Here is a 17796-nt window from a genome sequence, read left to right on the forward strand (position 1 = left end):
CCCAGAGTGGGGCCCAGCTTGTGGAAGAACCTGAGTGCAGCTGGGAATGAAGCCACCTCCCAGCCAGGGACCCCTGATCTGTCCACCCACCCTCCTTTCTGGCAGGTCATCTGGTCCAAAAAGTTGGCTTTGAGAGGACAGAGCAGGCCAGCTGTCCTCCAACCCCATGGAGGACTCTCACCAGACCAGGTAGAGGCCACACTCCCTGGTTCCTGCCCCTGAGTCACTTTACACTGCCCCTTCCTCATGAATATTCCCAGACCCCTCCACCCAGGGGCACAGCTAGGAAGGACTGCGGAGCTACAGAGACTCCTGGAACTGCCTCAAGGGTCACCAGGGGGTGGGGGTCTAGCAAGCTACTCCTCTTTACCTGGCTTGACATTGGCCTTTTGTATAAAATTTCCCCTCACTGTGTGGACAGTTAGGCCCAGAGGGCACATAGTGAGGCAGGCCTCTGGCCCCCCCAAGCCTGGGGCTCTGCCCACTCCATCTCATGTCCTCTCTCCTCTGTGGTTCCATTGTCCTCAGTGTGCAGACACATCACTCTGTTCTGGGGAAGGAATATTCCATGATCCATACATAATCCATATGAACAGATGTACAATGGGAAACACCTTCCTTATTCCAACCCTGAGGCAGTTTCACCAACCTGCAACTAATGCCTTAATCAGCCTGTCTGGAAAGGTTGTTTAAATACCACACCTGACACCAGGTGAACAATAAATAAGACTGTGGCACCTGTGGGTTCTTATTACGGTTGCTAGTCCAACCCCCTCCTCCCCATGGATTCCCTGAAGGACCTGGAGAAGCCCTTTTGCCTCTCTGGGCCTCAGTCTCCCCATCAGTACAGTGGTGAGGTTGAAGCTCTAACAGCCCCCTTGTTCCCTGATCTGTCCCTGATTCTATAAGGCCAGGGGCAGGATTAGCTGTCATGGGAATCCTCTCTGGTAGGGGCTGCTCCTCCTGGATTACACACTGAGGCAGATACATGGCAGGATATTTAGAATCAGATTTGGAGAGGAGAGACTCAACCTGGGTCAGTCACCTCCAGTAGCTTGCGGGGTGCTTAAGAGAGTGGCATTCAAAGTCAAACTTTGCAATTCCAGGTGTACTACTTACTAGTGAATCATTTTCTCCTCTCAGCCTCAGTGTCCTTAGCTGTCAATGAAATTGATAACACTTGTCTTCACAGCAGAAGGGTCTGTAGACTCCTAGTTATCCCATGTCTTGTCTTTCCACAGTCACAGAAATGGAAGCCCTCAAAATGACCACCCAAAATAAAAACTACTTTCCCAGCCTCCTTTGCAGCTAGTTGTACCATGTGACTAAGTTCTCGCCAGTGGGATGAAAGTATAAGTGTTTGGGGGCAGCTTTGGGGGCCCTTCCTTTAAGCAGCTGGCATGCATTCTTTGCCTTTTTGTCTTCGTCCCTCCCTCCATCCTGCTGCCTGAAATCTAGATGTGGTAGCTGCCATTTTGAATGATGAAGACAATGCTTACTGCTAAGATTGACCAAATGATGAATTGGAAGGGGCAAATATCCTTGAGGATCATTTATCACCTTCCTAGACTACTTACCTCTGGGATTATTTTACTTATTTAGAGAAATCAACTCCCATTTTGCCACTGTTATTAGAGTTTCTGTCACTCAGAGCTAAACCTAATCCTCACTCACTGCCATGGGATCTGATGAAATTAGAAGGTTCTCTCTAACCAAGGCACCCTCCTGCCTTAAAGTCCTTCTGTGCCTCCTCAGGATAACATTGAAACTCCTTAGGATGACATTTAAGGCCCTTCATGATTTGTCCCCTCTAACCCCTCCAGCCTTGGCTCTCTCACTGCTCCCCACCCTGCACATCATACCACAGGCACCAGCCAGCAGGAGCTACTCACAACTCCCCAACACCAAGCCACCACTCACCTCTGGCCTTTAGCACATGCAACTCTGTCTTCCAGAAATGCCATCTCTCCCCTGGCCCTTTTCAGATTTCAAGATTCAGCCCAAGTATCACCTCCTCCAGGAAGCCTCCCTAGACCTTCCCAGGCTTTGTTTTGCTCCGTTTCTTGTTTCTCTTTGCTCCACCGCGTGAGAGACGCACACCAGTTTCTGTGTCTGTCTGCCTCCCCAGTCTGTGAGTGGCCTGAGGATGGGGATGGTGTCTGGTTCATCTCTGCACTGCCAGGGCCTCGGTGACAGGGTTGTCAGTAACAGGAACTGAGTGAGGGAGGGATAATGGGTAGCAGATGCTTGCCAATGTGGAAACTGCTGGGCCTCGTGAGGGCTGTGCTAAGGAAATAGTCTTTGAAGCCGAGAGAACTGACTCGAGACAGAGGTGAAAGTCAAGGGCATCCTGAGCAGCTGCTCATCCCTGCTGCCCTACTCTGGTCACCTAGGAGCTGGATACTGCTGGATCCAAGACACCCTGGTGCATTCGTTGGCAGATCTGCACTATGTGTCATTAATGGTGGGGCAGCATTTCAGGATCACTCAATCAGCAAGTGTGTGAAGATACACTTGGCCCCTGCCAACTCTTTGCACTTCAACCGTTGCCTCATTATGGCCCAGAACCAGCAAAGATAACAGGAAGGGAAAGTCAGTTGAATGGGTTTCATAAGGAACATGCATTTGGAGTCCAAAGTTTGTGGTCCAAGGACTCTGCTAACAATGAACATTATTTAGCAGCTTTACTAGAACTTTTGGGGGCCCTGATCACCTAATGGCCCTTTTCTTCATCTCATATCCCCTCCTTTTATAGTGGAGAAGACCAAGGCCAAGAGAGAGGAAGTTGCCCAAGGTCACAGGGAGAGGCTGGTGAAGGGACCAGCAGCCAGGCTCTCACTCCAACCCTCATGCCCTTTGCACAACCCTTGCCCATTCTGTGATTGCTGTCCAATAATTAACTGTGGATTTAGAAAGACATGGACTCCTTGGGACCATTCATGAGGGTCATGAAGGGACAGATCCATTATACAGAGTCTTTGAACCAGGAAGATACATCCTATTGATGTGGTAACATAATTTTTTCTTATTTTTTTAAAACTTTTATTATGAACAAGTTTAAATATACACAAAAATAGAGAGAGAGAGAGAGAGAGAGTATAATGAATCCTCTGTGCCCATCAGCAGCCAGCTTAATAATTATCAACGCCTGCTGTTCTTGGTCATGTAACTTGGTAACATAACTTTTCCCCAGGAAACTAGAGGAAATACGTGCTCCAACCAGTGTGATCTTTTCAAATTGCAAACGGGATCGGGATCGTGTTAACTGACCTCCTTCTTCCTCAAAAGTCTAATAGGATCCTCTGCTGTGGAAAGAAGACAGCAGGGCTCCCACCCTGCCCTAGACAGCCTATCTCTGGACTTCTTTTAAGTGAGGGAAAGGTACACTTCCCTCTTCTTTAAGCCACTTTATTTTGGGTTTCCTCTTATGTCAGTAGTTCACAAGTGTAGCTACATATTAGAATCAACAGAGGAACTTCAAAACAAAACAAAATGAAACAACAATAAAAACCAGACAACGCAGTACAACACTGAGGGGATTCCAATTCAATTGGTCTGGAGTGTTTCTCAGGCATCAGTGTTTTAAAAAGCTTTCCAGGTGATGCTAACACATGGCTTTGAAATCTGAGAACCTCTGTTTAATCATATGTGTCTGAACTGATTCTGATACGTGGCTCAGCTGAAAGGTCATCTTCTCCCAAGAAGTCCCAGGAGGAGGAAATCTGGACTCCCTCTTTGTGCTTCCACAGAGCTGGGTGCTAATCTCTATTAGAGGTATATGGCAGTTTATTTTTATTTTATTTTTATAAATTTGTTTATTTTATTTATTTATTTTTTGGCTGTATTGGGTCTTCGTTGCTGCACACAGGCTTTCTTTAGTTGCGGTGTGCAGGGGCTACTCTTCGTTGTGGTGCGTGGGCTTCTCATTGCGGTGGCTTCTCTTGTTGCAGAGCACGGGCTCTAGAGCGCAGGCTCAGTAGTTGTGGGGCACGGGCTAAGTTGCTCCGCAGCATGTGGGATCTTCCCAGACCAGGGCTTGAACCCGTGTCCCCTGCACTGGCAGGCAGATTCTTAACCACTGCACCACCAGGGAAGCCCTATATGGCAGTTTAGTGCATTCATTTTGTTTGGGTCAGTCTCTCTGCTGCCTCCAGGTGGGACCATGTGTGCCTGGGCCAGGGGTCAGAGTTCTTAACTGGGCCTCCAAAATTCTGCGTCCACGCCTCCAGCCTCTTCCAGAACCATTCACCCCTTTGCACTTCCCACTTCTGCCCACTTGTCTTTTCCCAGTTCTTTGAATGCATCTTGACCCCTCCCACCTCCAGGCCTGGGCACACGCCTGTCCCTATTACCTGCAATTTAACCTGCCTCTTCATTCAGTTGGGCCCTACTTGTCTTTCAGATCTCATCCTCTACCCTTGCTACTCAGAGCGTGGGCTTGGCACTAGCAGCATTGGCATCACTGGGCAACTTAGACACGCAGAACAGAAGGCATTTATAGTTAACAAGGTTTAACAAGGTCTCCCAAATATGTAGAATGCTATGATGGGTAGTTCTGACTCAAAAATATGATTGGGGTGAAGGCAGGAGAAGGGGGTGCTGTTTTTAGAAGAAAGGAATGTTGGGCAGACAAGAGAAATGATGTCCACCGTAATTATGGAGTGTCTACACAACAGAATACTGTCGACCACCTGGCCTGCTCCAGCTAGACCAGAGGCCATAATCCCAAATGCCTATAAGGCCTATAGATTGAGTGAATCAATGTATTAGTTTCCATTTGTTAGCTGTAACAAATTATCACAAATTTAGTGGCTTAAAACAACACAAACTTTATCTTGCAGTTCTGGGGGCTCGGAAGTCTGAAATGAGTGTCACTGGGCAAAATTAAGGTGTTGGCAGACCCATGTTCCTTCTGGAGACACTAGGGGAGAATTGTTCCCTTGCCTTTCCCAGCCACTTGCATTCTTTGGCTTGTGGCTGCATCACTCCAACCTCTGCTTCCATCATCATATCTTCTCTGATGTTGACATTCCCGTCTCCCTTTGATGAGGACCCTTGTGATTACATTGGACCCACCCATATGATCCAGGATCATCTGCCTACTTCAGGATCCTTAACTGCAGATGCCCATGTGCTGCCACAACGTCTGCTTCCATCCCAGTGTTATTTGTGTGTTTGCGTGAGAGTCTCGATTCTAGTCGGAACTCAGACACTCATTCTCCTTTGTGACATTGGGCAAATCCCTCTCCCTTTCTGGTTTTCAGTTTTCTCAACCATGAACTGAGGTGCAGAGGGAGGGAATGAACAAGGAAGCCAGGCAGGTGGGAGGGAAACAGTTTGTGGTAAAGACTCAGGGCTGCTTTGGTTTGACAACATTCAGACTTAGTTCATGTTCATAGGCTGTAAATTTAGCAGAGTGTAGAGGTCCACGTAGGAGAAAAAGAGGGGGGGAGGTATATTTTGGTTTGCTTTTGCATGCATCTTTATTTTTAAACTTCCATTTCCTGCACCTCCCTTGGTGTCTTGACCCCGTCTTCCATCTTCTGTTCAAATGCAGAGAATGGAGGCACCTGCTATGTTCATTGTAGAATCAATGCCCAGGGCAGCTGGCATGTCTTTTTGTTTGGAATCTGTCTGATCCATTCATTATCTCAGAGCCTGGAGTCTTCTCCACAGCTTCCTAGACATCCAAGGCTTCAAAACCCTGAAAGATAGATATAGCTTCTCTTCCCCCACCAGGCCAGTGTAAACACATCCCTGGGTGACATTCTTTGCTGACAATGACCTGACTATGGCTTGTGTTATCTCACCATTCCCCTTCAGTCCTTTCAGTCCAAACACTCATAGTGGCTCCAGGCCCAACTTGCATTCTAGAGGCCTGGATCGTTTTTTGCCAATTAAAAAGCTGAATCTAAAACATTCCTCCTGCAGAAATAATCTGTGCATTTTACCCTGAGCCATTGCACATTCATCCGTCTCTCTAAACCATAAATGTCAAGCACTGTGGAAGGTTTTAATTTTTTAAATTTTTGGATGCTTTTACAAACACCTTGCAACAGGACTACTTTCTGGTGCCAGCCACAGCTTATGAAGTGTCAAGGATGGGCCTTCTGGATGGACTCTAGATACAGACAAAGCATTCACTTGATAAGTCCCTTTCTGAAAACCACCCATGATGGAGTCATAGAATCCCAAAGACCAGTTAGGCTGCTGCTTCCCAAATATAGTTGTGCATCAGAAGCGTATGGGGAACTTAAAAAATTCCTGGATCACAACCAACATCTAATAATTTAGAATCTCTGAAGGTAAGCCCAGGGAGATTATAAAGTTTGTTGTTGTTGTTGTTGTTTTTTTAATGCTCCCCAGGCAATTCTTATGCACAGCTACATTTGGGAACCACTGGTCTAGTTCAGTCCTTATCTGGTATTCTCCTCTATAGGATTTTGCCAAGTGGTTTTATATCCTTTCTTGTACTCCTCCAGTGATGGGGTGCTCACTGCCTTTCAAGGCAGCCCCTCCTACCCATCCTTAGCCAGCTCTGCTTTGTCATGAAGTTCTTCCTCTGACCCCGTTAACTTCCCCTCATGGGTCTGGCTCTGTCTTCTAGGACCCCACAGACTACGTCTGTTTTTGCCCTTTGGAGATTTGGAGGGTGGGATCCTGTCCCTTGAGCTCTGAGGGGTGGATACTCCCAGTTCCTTCAGCTGCTCCTCACAGGACACAGTCTCTCCCAAGGGGTCACTTCTTGTTTGCTGCTGGCCTCTCACACCTGCCACAGCTTTCCAAGTGGTCTGACCATATGAAGACTGACTGATACTTGCTTTGTCATAGACTCACTGCCTCTATCAATGAGGCCTGTTAATAGTTGACCAAATAAGCCTTAAGTTAATCTACCAAGGAGTGCCATGCCAAGTGCCCAAGGGGTGCTAGGCTGGCCATGTGCTGTGTGGGAGGCAGAAGGGGTTTTGCAAGGGGCCACATGGTTGCTGGGAAAACATGAACATAGATGTGGCAAGACACAAGATGTAGTGCTTTTAGTGAAGAACTAAATTTTGCCTCAAGGACTGTGAACATCCTAAGGATGACATGGTAACAAAAGCTTGCATAGAGATGTAGCTTAAGGAAAGAATCATGTGAATTAGTCAGGTTCAAACAGGAAAATGTGAGTACTCTAAATATGTGGAGAGGTAGAGAGTTAATACAGACATTGGGTGCTGACAGAATTGCTGGAAGGGCCAGAGGGAGGGAGAATCAGGGAGGACTCGACCTTCAGGACTGACGCCCAGAATGAGATGGATGTGGCCCACCAGTGCTGTTACTATCTGAGGCCACCTCTGGAGCTATTTAGCTCAAGACACACCCCTGCAGCCATGATTCAAAGAGCAAGGGAACAGGTAGCTGGAGTCAAGGAGCTGCAGTCACAGTGGCCACCCCACACCCAGGAAGCTGGAGAAGGATGCAGAAAATCCTCATGTTTCTGCCATCATGCTAGTGATGACCCAAGGGGGCAGGACAATACCCTCCACCTTCCACATGTGACAGGGGTACTGCTAATCGGCACCACTGAGTTCACATCCAGAACTCTAGCTGCAAACAAGGCTGGGAAACAGCTTGTAGCTTCCTAATGTCTCCAACCAGAAGGAGGGTGCAGTGTAAGTGAAGTGACTGAGAGATGCAGGTTCTGGATTTAGCTTCCTTTATGGCAACAACAAGATGGAGACAATCTAAATGTCCATCAACAATCCACCCTACCATGGAATTCTACACCACCCCGGAGAGGATGATGTTGTCTTTTAATTAATTAGTGACATGAGAAAAGGTTCATAATAAATTGCTGTTAAAAAAAAAAAAAAAAAAAGGTAAGGCTTCCCTGGTGGCACAGTGGTTGAGAACCTGCCTGCTAATGCAGGGGACACGGGTTCGAGCCCTGGTCTGGGAGGATCCCACATGCCGCGGAGCGACTAGGCCCGTGAGCCACAACTACTGAGCCTGCGCGTCTGGAGCCTGTGCTCCGCAACAAGAGAGGCCACGATAGTGAGAGGTCCGCGCACCGCGATGAAGAGTGGCCCCCGCTTGCCGCAACTAGAGAAAGCCCTAGCACAGAAACAAAGACCCAACATAGCAATCAATCAGTCAATCAATCAATCAATAAATTAAAAAAAAAAAAAGGTAGCAAAATAGAGGTCACCATATGATTTCATTTTTATTAAAAGAATTTTTGAAAAATGCAGAGGAAAAAATACCAGCAAGATGAATGGCAACTTTGGGGTGAAAGGATTGAAAGTAATATATTTTCTTCTTGTATCCTTTTCTGTGTTTTCCAAGCTTTCTACATTGCACATATACTCTTTATGTCCTTTTTTTAAAAATGCAGCTTTTAAAAACACAAATATAAAATCAACTGGGAAAAAGAGCAGACAGAGTGGAAGACAGTCAAATTAGTGAAACAAGGAAAAAACTGAGAGAGAGGGGAGACCCAGAAGGGGTTAAGGAGAGGTTCAAATGATGGTAACCTAACAAGGCGCATCGTGTGCGAGAGAGAAAGGAAAAATACAGTTGGGGTCCAGTCTCCGATTGCTGTGTGACCTGAGAACTCCTGCCCATTCGTCGTCTTTGTTTCTGCTCCCAACGAGGGCCTTAGGACTCCAGCTCCGAGCGGCGATGCGAGAGGAGAGCGCTGGCGTGTTGCGGGATACCCCCCGGGGTAGGGGGCGCTGGGACGTGGGAAAGGTGTGGCGCTCCCCGCCCCCAGTCCCCAGTCCCCAGTCCCATCACCCCAGTCCCAGCAGCCCCAACACGCCTGCGCCCGGAGGGAGGAGCTGCCTTAGCAGCGGGGCGGGAGGTCAGCGGCGCCCCAGGCGCAGGCGGAGCCTCATTGGTGGCTGAGCCCCGCCACTGCGCGGAGGCGGGGCCTGCGGCGAGCACCCAGCCAGAGGCCAGGCTAGACCTGCGAGAATCCGAACCTGCACCCGAGCGCGAGCGCCAGCCTGCTGCAGGTAACTGGCGCCCTTCCCCCTCGGCCCCCCGGGCAGGCCGCAGCTCCCCTCCCTGCAGTGGAGGCTTCCTCTCTGGGTCTCGGCTTCCCCACGTGGGGACCGGCCTTTCTGCCCCGGCGGCGTGCACTGTAGGAACCTCTTCACGCTTCCCACCCCTCCTTCCAGCACCCGGGTCCCGGGGTGGCGCCTTATCGCCCCGTGGACTCACACCCTCGAAACCTTCCCGGTTAGCTCGGCCTCATCGCTCCCGCCCAGAGGACCTACTGGGCCCCTGACTGTAGCCGAGAGGCCAGGACACGCACTGCCTCCCCGCAGAAAGGATGAGGTGGGAGCCACCCTGTCCTCGATGACCCAGAAGGTCCGGTCCTTGGCACATTGGGCGCTAATAGTGGGAACTGTAAGAAATTGTCCGTAGTACGGAAGAAACACAAAGCTAGGGCTGTGGGAATCCAGCCTGAGGCTCCTATTCTTAATTGCTGTGTGTCCTCAGTGAGTCCCAGAACCTCTCTGATCCCCAGCTTTCTTCCACAGTGAGGGTCATCAGGGCTGCTGGAAGCCTCGGTCAGTTAACTACTGAGAAGGTGGCCTGCAAACTGCAAAGCATGGTGTGCTTTGAGCAGTCCTCTTCCCATATGCAGGTGGAGGCCCAGTGCACACCCCACGTAGTCCCCTAGAGTAGAAACAGCCTTGGCTGGGCATGAAAGCAGGCTTGCCAGCCTTGGTCTGTGACCACCCCTCCTGCCTGTTGAGCCCTTGCACCACCACCCCATGGATTAGTGACCCCCCATCCCCCTTATCCTGACCTCCCCTGGGACTCCTCCTTCCTCAGACCCAGGCCTGTTGGACCCAAGGCTGCTTCTGTCCCAGCATGGGGCAGGGTCCTGAGCAGAGTGGACCTGTGTGCACCCCTGACAGTTCTGCTGGCTCAGCTTCTTCCAAGGGATGGCTTCCTGGGCAGCACTGATTTGCGTGGGGCCAGCGACCTGGCTGGGGTCTTGTGTTCCTGGATGAGTTCTCTGCTCCTCTCCCTCCCCAGTGTCAGAGGGTGTGTGTGCTGGGGGTAGGGCAGGTGCAATTCCTTTTGGGGGCTGGCGGGGTAAGGCTCAAGAGAGACAGCAGAGGTGGAGGGATTGATGTCCTAGCTGGAGAGTAACTGCTTTAATGAATCTAGGAAATTTATATACCATTTAAATTTCATTGAACAAATTTTATAGACTGTTTAAATGTTATAGTTTTTTTAATAAAGTCTACACTGGTTTCAGAGTTGTAGGCAAGAGTAAACAGAGCCTTCTTTCCAGCTGCCGGACTCACTGCACTCCTGGGAAAGCTAAAGCCGGTCCCCGGGGGACTGGGCTGGGCTGGGCTGGTTTCTGAGGGTGCCACCAGCTCCGATGACCTGGGTGGGTGTGCCAGGCTTTTCATACGCACGACCCCATTCAGCATTCAACAACTCTGGTTCTGAGTGCCTTGGGTTTTTACTCTACCCGTAGATCCGTTAAACAGCCTTAGTAAACAGCCTTTGTGGATATTTTGATGTTTCCTCTGTCTGTCATTTAATAACTACCCACTGAGCAGCTACTCTGTAGGCAGCGTAATTCTAGGTATCAGGCACATAGCAATGAATGAAACAGGAAAAAAAGTCCCTGCTTTCATGGAGCCCATTTTGTTGGGGAGAGGCAGACAATAAACATATAAGCATGTACATATACTATTTGGTATGTCAGATGGGGGAAAATAGAGCACAGTATGGGGGAGAGAGAGCCCTGGGGCTGAGGAAAGTTGCAGTTTTATAAAGGGTGGTCAGGGAAGGCCTTACTAAGAAGGTGACATTTGAGCGAAGACCCAGAAGAGGTGAAGGAGTAAGCAAGAGGCTAGATCAGACATGACGAATTGAACCAGAGAGTTCTTCAGGGCTTCTGTAGCCCTCATGATCCATGTGTTCAGAGGTGACACCCCTTTATGCTAGAATCTTGGAACGTCTGAGCTGATGGGCCTTTGGGGGACCGCTGCTTCCCTCTCCGCGTTCACCCTGGCTCCTGTCCCTCTCCAGAGCACTCAGCATGCTGCGCTTCCTGGTGCCCCGGCTCTTTTGCCTGCACCGTCTGGCCACCCCGTACTCCTCAGCAGCAGCCCTCCCCAGCCCCATCCTGAACCCAGACATCCGCTACAACCAGCTGTTCATCAACAATGAGTGGCAAGACGCGGTCAGCAAGAAGACCTTCCCGACAGTCAACCCTGCCACGGGGGAGGTCATCGGCCACGTGGCTGAAGGGGACCGGGCTGACGTGGATCGGGCGGTGAAAGCAGCCTGGGAGGCCTTCCACCTGGGGTCTCCATGGCGCCGGATGGATGCCTCAGAGCGGGGCCGGCTGCTGAACCGCCTGGCTGACCTAGTGGAGCGGGATCGTGTCTACTTGGCCTCACTGGAGACCCTGGACAATGGGAAGCCTTTCCAGGAGTCTTATGTCTTGGACCTGGATGAGGTCATCAAGGTATACCGGTACTTTGCTGGCTGGGCTGACAAGTGGCATGGCAAGACCATCCCCATGGATGGCGAGCATTTCTGCTTCACCCGGCACGAGCCTGTTGGCGTCTGTGGCCAGATAATCCCGTGGAACTTCCCCTTGGTCATGCAGGGCTGGAAGCTGGCCCCGGCACTTGCCACGGGCAACACTGTGGTCATGAAGGTGGCAGAGCAGACCCCCCTTTCTGCCCTGTACTTGGCCTCCCTCGTCAAAGAGGCGGGATTTCCCCCTGGGGTGGTAAACATCATCACAGGCTATGGCCCAACAGCAGGAGCGGCCATCGCCCATCACATGGATATTGACAAAGTTGCCTTCACTGGCTCCACCGAGGTGGGCCACCTGATCCAGAAGGCGGCCGGTGATTCCAACCTCAAGAGAGTCACCCTGGAGCTGGGTGGGAAGAGCCCGAGCATTGTGTTGGCCGATGCCGACATGGACCACGCGGTGGAGCAGTGCCATGAAGCCCTGTTCTTCAACATGGGTCAGTGCTGCTGTGCCGGTTCCCGGACCTTCGTTGAAGAATCCATCTATGATGAGTTTCTCGAGAGAACTGTGGAAAAAGCTAAGCAGAGGAAAGTTGGGAACCCCTTTGAGCTGGACACCCAGCAGGGGCCCCAGGTGGACAAGGAACAGTTTGAACGAATCCTGGGCTACATCCAGCTTGGCCAGAAGGAGGGGGCAAAACTTCTCTGCGGTGGGGAGCGTTTTGGAGAGCGAGGCTTCTTCATCAAGCCCACGGTCTTTGGTGGTGTGCAGGATGACATGAGGATTGCCAAGGAGGAGATCTTCGGGCCTGTGCAGCCTCTGTTCAAGTTCAGGAAGATGGAGGAGGTGATTGAGAGGGCCAACAACACCAGATATGGCTTGGCTGCTGCTGTGTTCACCCAGGACCTGGACAAAGCCATGTACTTCACACAGGCACTCCAAGCTGGGACGGTGTGGGTGAACACCTACAACATTGTCACCTGCCACACGCCATTCGGAGGCTTTAAGGAATCTGGCAATGGGAGGGAGCTCGGGGAGGATGGGCTTAACGCCTACACAGAGGTGAAGACAGTCACCATCAAGGTTCCTCAGAAGAACTCGTAAGAACAGCTGCCAGGGAGCACCAACTCTAGTCCAAGGATGCCACCACCACCTGCCAGTGGTTGCCAAACAGGTTTTTAGCCATGGACCCCCTTTATTTGTTCCAGATGAACACTTAGAGGGAACCTCAACAAATAAAGCAATTAACATGAGAGCTGCTTTAGTTAAAGCAGGGATGGGGGCCGGGCTCAGAGCCCTGTCCACCTGCACTCCAGCCCCCTTGGTGGCCCTGTGTTACTTCCATGAAACCTTAGGAGTCTCTGAACGACAGATTAAGAAACACTGATCCAGACCATGGCTCTCAGTTCTTCTTACTGATCCAAGGACTTCCCGGTGGATTAACTGACGTCTTAGTGGGTAGACTCATCTCAGACATGGGATTGGAAGGCATTAGGAGTTTTAAGCTAGACCCCATAATCTTGGCCCCATTCTTCAGTGACGTACCCTAAAAATCAAGGCTGCTTTTCTTTTTCTAAGTACCAGTTGCTGGCTGGTTTACTTGCTTGCATTGCTTCATTTTGCTACTGATTGTCCTTAATTTGAGGGAAGAGGTAGACAGAAAATGCATTTATATAACCATTCACTTAAAATAAGCTCAAACAGCCCTAATGTCCATCAACTAATGAGTGGATAAACAAAATGTTTCTATGGAATATTTCTTATAATGTTCAGCCTTAAAAAGGAAAGAAGTACTGACACATGCTACAATGTAGGTGAACCTTGAAACCATTATGCTAAGTGAAAGAAACCAGACGTACAAGGCCACATATTGTATGATTCCATTTATATGAAATATCCAGAGTAAGCAAGTCCATAGAGACAGAAAGTATATTAGTGGTTGCCAGGGGCTGGGGGAGGAGGGAATGGGGAATAGCTGCTAATGGCTATAGGATTTCTTTTGGGGAGGTTTTGAAATGTTCTGGAATTAGTGTTGATGGTTGCACAACTTTGTGAATATACCAAAACGCACTGAATTACATACTTTAAAAGGGTGAATTTTATGATATGTGAATTAATTTCAGTTAAAAATTATAATAAACTCACATATTCTGTTTGCAAATCAATTTTGTATCAATATTCTTTTGCTGCTGAACATTTTACAAAGTCTTGGGGATGGAAGGGACCCCGATAGTCAAAAGTCTCCTCCATAATATTTCTAGTTTTGATTTTGTTTTCTCTCACCTGAGTGACAAAGTGCAACTTTAAGACCCACAGAGAAAAGGGCTGGGTCCTGCCTAGAGCCAGTTTATTTCAGCTCTCATTTCAAGGCTTCCGCTGGTATTGTCCCTCCAGCCCTCACCAATACACACCAGCCCTCAAGCCAAGCTCAGCATCAGGGCCATCCTGACATGCTAGGGTTTGGGGAATTTCAAACCTGAGTGTTCAGTTTGTTTGTTGTTAGTCTCACAACTCCATTCCCCAGCTGATGGGAGTGAAACCAAGTCAGCCAGAGCACGATTCAGAAACAGAATGCTGATCCTCTCTCTCCTTGTCTTCCATCTTTCTAGACCATGCTGCTCATGACTCACCATACTTTTAGGTCCACTCAGCCTTGTGAATGCACCCCCCACCCCGTCATCTCTTTAACACCCCATTATCTCACCTAGGCATTGAAACGATTTTGTTCAGTATCTTACCTTGGAGTTGGCCTGAAACTGCTTCCTGAGGATTCAGGGTCTGTTTGGTCCCTTCATCTCTCCTTCCTAGGATCTCCTTTCTACACCATTTGTCTAAGGCTGGGATGACCCTGACTGCCCCCCAAAGTGCACATTTTACCTATTTTTCTTGGAGGCTATTGGCACTTCCCACCATGGTGAAAGTTTCTCGTGAAGTAGGGAAATGAGTGAGTGGGTCGATGGGTCAGTGGGGCCTCTAATGATTAACATGCAACATCTCAATGTTTTGACAAATTCATTCCTCATTTGCTTCTCAATACTTCTAAACTGGACTTCCCTGGTGGCGCAGTGGTTAAGAATCCGCCTGCCAATGCAGGGGACACGGGTTCAAGCCCTGGTCTGGGAAGATCCCACATGCCGCGGAGCAACAAAGCCCGTGCGCCACAACTACTGAGCCTGCGCTCTAGAGCCCATGAGCCGCAACTACTGAGCCTTCATGCCACAACTACTGAAGCCCGTGTGCCTAGAGCCCACGCTCTGCAACAAGAGAAGCCACCGCAATGAGAAGCCTGGGCACCACAACGAAGAGTAGCCCCCGCTCGCCACAACTAGAGAAAGCCCGCGCACAGCAACCAAGACCCAACGCAGCCAAAAGTAAATAAGTAAAAAATAAGTAAATTAAAAAAAATTTTTTCTAAACCAAAGAGGAGTTTTGTAGAGGGTGTCCCAGTATGGGGTGGGACTGGAAAAGGATAATCTTCTAAGTCCCTCATTTCAGTCCCTAAAATTCTGAGACTGAGGAGTCAAATGGGTCAGATTCCCAATCAGCTCAGCCCCCAAAATCCCTCTGTTCTTATCACCATTGCTCTGAATGCGGGGAAGTGTGAGCAGGGAGGCTGAACCGGGCATCATTACTGAGTGTGGACACTGCCTACATGACTTCACTTGGTCATAGACGTTGCAATTCCGGGGCATCCACCCATTCGACAAACTTACACCAAGCATTTAGTTTGTCAGTCTCTATCAGTCTCTATGCCTTACATGCCTTTGAAGTCTCACAATAATCCTATGAAGTAGGCAGTGGGGTTACCCTTTTTTCAGAGGAGGAAAGAGAAGCTGAGAGGTTTTGTATGCAGCTCATTTGGAGTAATTTTCCCATGTGCCTACACTATGGGCCAGGAGGAAGGTGTGATACTGTGATTTATAATGGACATATATATTCAGTCTTCTTGCATTTCTGGCACAGTTCCTAAAACCCTTGGAATTTCCGAAGTGATGAGAGTGATAAAGGTGTTTTTTGTTATGTTAATGAAGTGACTTTTGGGCCTTGTCAGTCAGAAGCACAGGTAACAACCTGGGGGGATGGGGGGGAGACAGTCTAGTAGGACTGACTCCTAAATGGGATTTGACACTATCTCTGGGTAGATAGTGTCAGAATTGAGTTGAATTCTACTACCTGCTTGTGTCTGAGAATTGCTTGTTGGTATGGGGGACCCCCCTTCTGAGCAACACACACTTTGGAATTGGGTCCAGGAGACAGGGGAGGGGGAGGCAAACTAAGAGCACATATAATCAAACCCCAAAGCCTGGAGAGCCCACAGCAATGCCAAAGAATCCCAAACACCCAACCTCTTTGCTGGAGCCGTCAGGCTGCTGCTCGATCACCCAGATGCCAGGCCACTTAAGAACTTGTTTGGGTTGGCTGTATCCTGGGTGTGAGGCTGCCCTCTGGTGGCCACTTTGTTAATTAATTTGAAGGCTAAGGTGCTGGCTCTAGGCAAGTTGTAGGGAAACAGAATTGAATGAGGCCGTCCCTGTCCTGCAGGGGCTCAATGTCTGGCAGGGGGATAATTACAGACCAAGGTGAAAAGTGCTGTGATAAGTAGAAGTACAGAGACTGTAAGCTCACAGAAAGAAATAATATTAAGCACCCACAATGTTTGTAAGGCACCTACAATAATGTTTGTTATATCATTTAATGCTTCTGATTACCCTCAAGGCACTTATTATTTTCATGCTTGATAAATAAACATGGAAGCCCAGCCATGTTCAGCTAGTAAGTGGAGCCAGGACTCAAATTCAGGTGTTCTGACTCTGTCTTCTGCACCCAGCTCAGCCCAAGGGAAAGGCCCAATGGTAGGAGCATGGGATTCTGCAACATGAAAAGGAGGTAATCTGGCACAGGGATGCAGGAAGGGTATTCCTGGGAGAGGAAAGGGCATGGAGTCTGTGAGAAAGCACAGAGGGTGCAAGGAATGGTGTGAGGAAGGGAGAGACCTGGGAGGAGGCAGGGACTGGATGGGGAAGGGCCTTTACCCCTGTGAGGAAGGCCGCATGTTGTCCAACCACGAGGGTTTCAAAGGAAAGTGATAGGGTCATATTTTGGTTCCTAAAGCTGGCTCTGCTTCTATGTGCAGGATAGGTTGAGGGGTCAGCTTGGAGTGGGAGCCCACTCGGGACACTGCTGCCTATACCAGGGATGCTGACCTGAACCAGGTGTGAGGATGGGTGGGAGATCCTGGGAGCCAAGAGGTGGGCTTTGGGGTGTGGTCCCAGACTGCTTGCAAGAGGAGAGTGAAAGTTAGGGTGACCCTGAATTCCTTGCTGGGATAACAAAGTGGGTGGTGGTGCCCCCACTGGGAAAGGGAGCCTAGCTGGAGGAGCAGGTTTGGGGACAAGGTAGTGAGTTTATTTATTTATTTGTTTGTTTATTCAGCACACTTTATTGAGTGCTGGCTATGTGCTGGGAAGTATTGTTGGTGCTGACGATACAGCAGGGAACTAAAGTCCTGCACATCCTCCCCATCAGGGGGAGGCTGACTGTAAGCAAAATAAATGAAATATTTAGTCTGCCAGATGGTTAAGGTTATTAGGGAGAAAGGTCCTGCTGGGAAGGGGAATAGGGAGTATGGGTGGGGCGGGGTAGGAATTGTTATCTTCAGTAAGTGATAGACCATCTGAAGAGGTCCATCACTTAACAAAGGTCTCACTGATGAGATGACAAAGGACTGAAAGAGGTGTGGAAATGGCAGGTGCAAAGGTCTGGAGGCTGAAGCACACCTGAGGTGTCCAGGGAGCACAAGGAGGCCAGAGAGCTGGATGGAGCAAGCAGTGGGGAGAGACAAGGACAGAGAAAAGGCAGGGCTGGGGGAGGGGCAGATGGTGAGAGCTTTGAAGGTCACTGTGCCGACTGGGGCCTTTACTCTGAACGATGAAGGAACCAGAAGGGGAACAGAGCTGTAATGTGATCTGACGTGTTTTAAAAGGATCACTGGGTCTGCTGTGTTGCCAACAGATTGCAGGGAGGGCGAGGATAGCTTAATCTTGATGATGCTGACATCAAGGGGTGGGTGGAGGATGAGAATTCTGTGAAAGGCACTAAGGAAAAGCAGGAGGAGCAGGAGGAAGACCTGGGAGAAGGGAGTCAAGAAGCCAAGGAAGGCGGGAATGGGAGGGAGCCATGGGTGGAATCAAGTGTTTCCAAGAGATCAAGTAAGAGGAGGCTGAAGCCATGGCGGTCCCTGGAGACCTTGGTAAGGGCAGGTTGTGTGAATGGGTGGGGGCAGAAGCCAG

General features: G+C 49.5%; 1 protein-coding gene across 1 annotated transcript; it reads left to right on the forward strand.

Moving 5' to 3' along the window:
* The first annotated feature begins 8851 nt into the window (after nt 1–8851).
* On the forward strand, nt 8852–17796 carry ALDH1B1 (aldehyde dehydrogenase 1 family member B1). Its single transcript, XM_082404030.1, has 3 exons — nt 8852–8996; nt 11047–17646; nt 17726–17796. The coding sequence occupies exon 2, from the start codon at nt 11057–11059 to the stop codon at nt 12608–12610; it is 1554 nt and encodes a 517-aa protein (XP_082260156.1). The 5' UTR covers nt 8852–8996; nt 11047–11056; the 3' UTR covers nt 12611–17646; nt 17726–17796.

Source organism: Balaenoptera borealis, assembly GCF_965194805.1.
Source record: "Balaenoptera borealis genome assembly, chromosome: 8".
NCBI classification, from domain to species: Eukaryota; Metazoa; Chordata; class Mammalia; order Artiodactyla; family Balaenopteridae; genus Balaenoptera; species Balaenoptera borealis.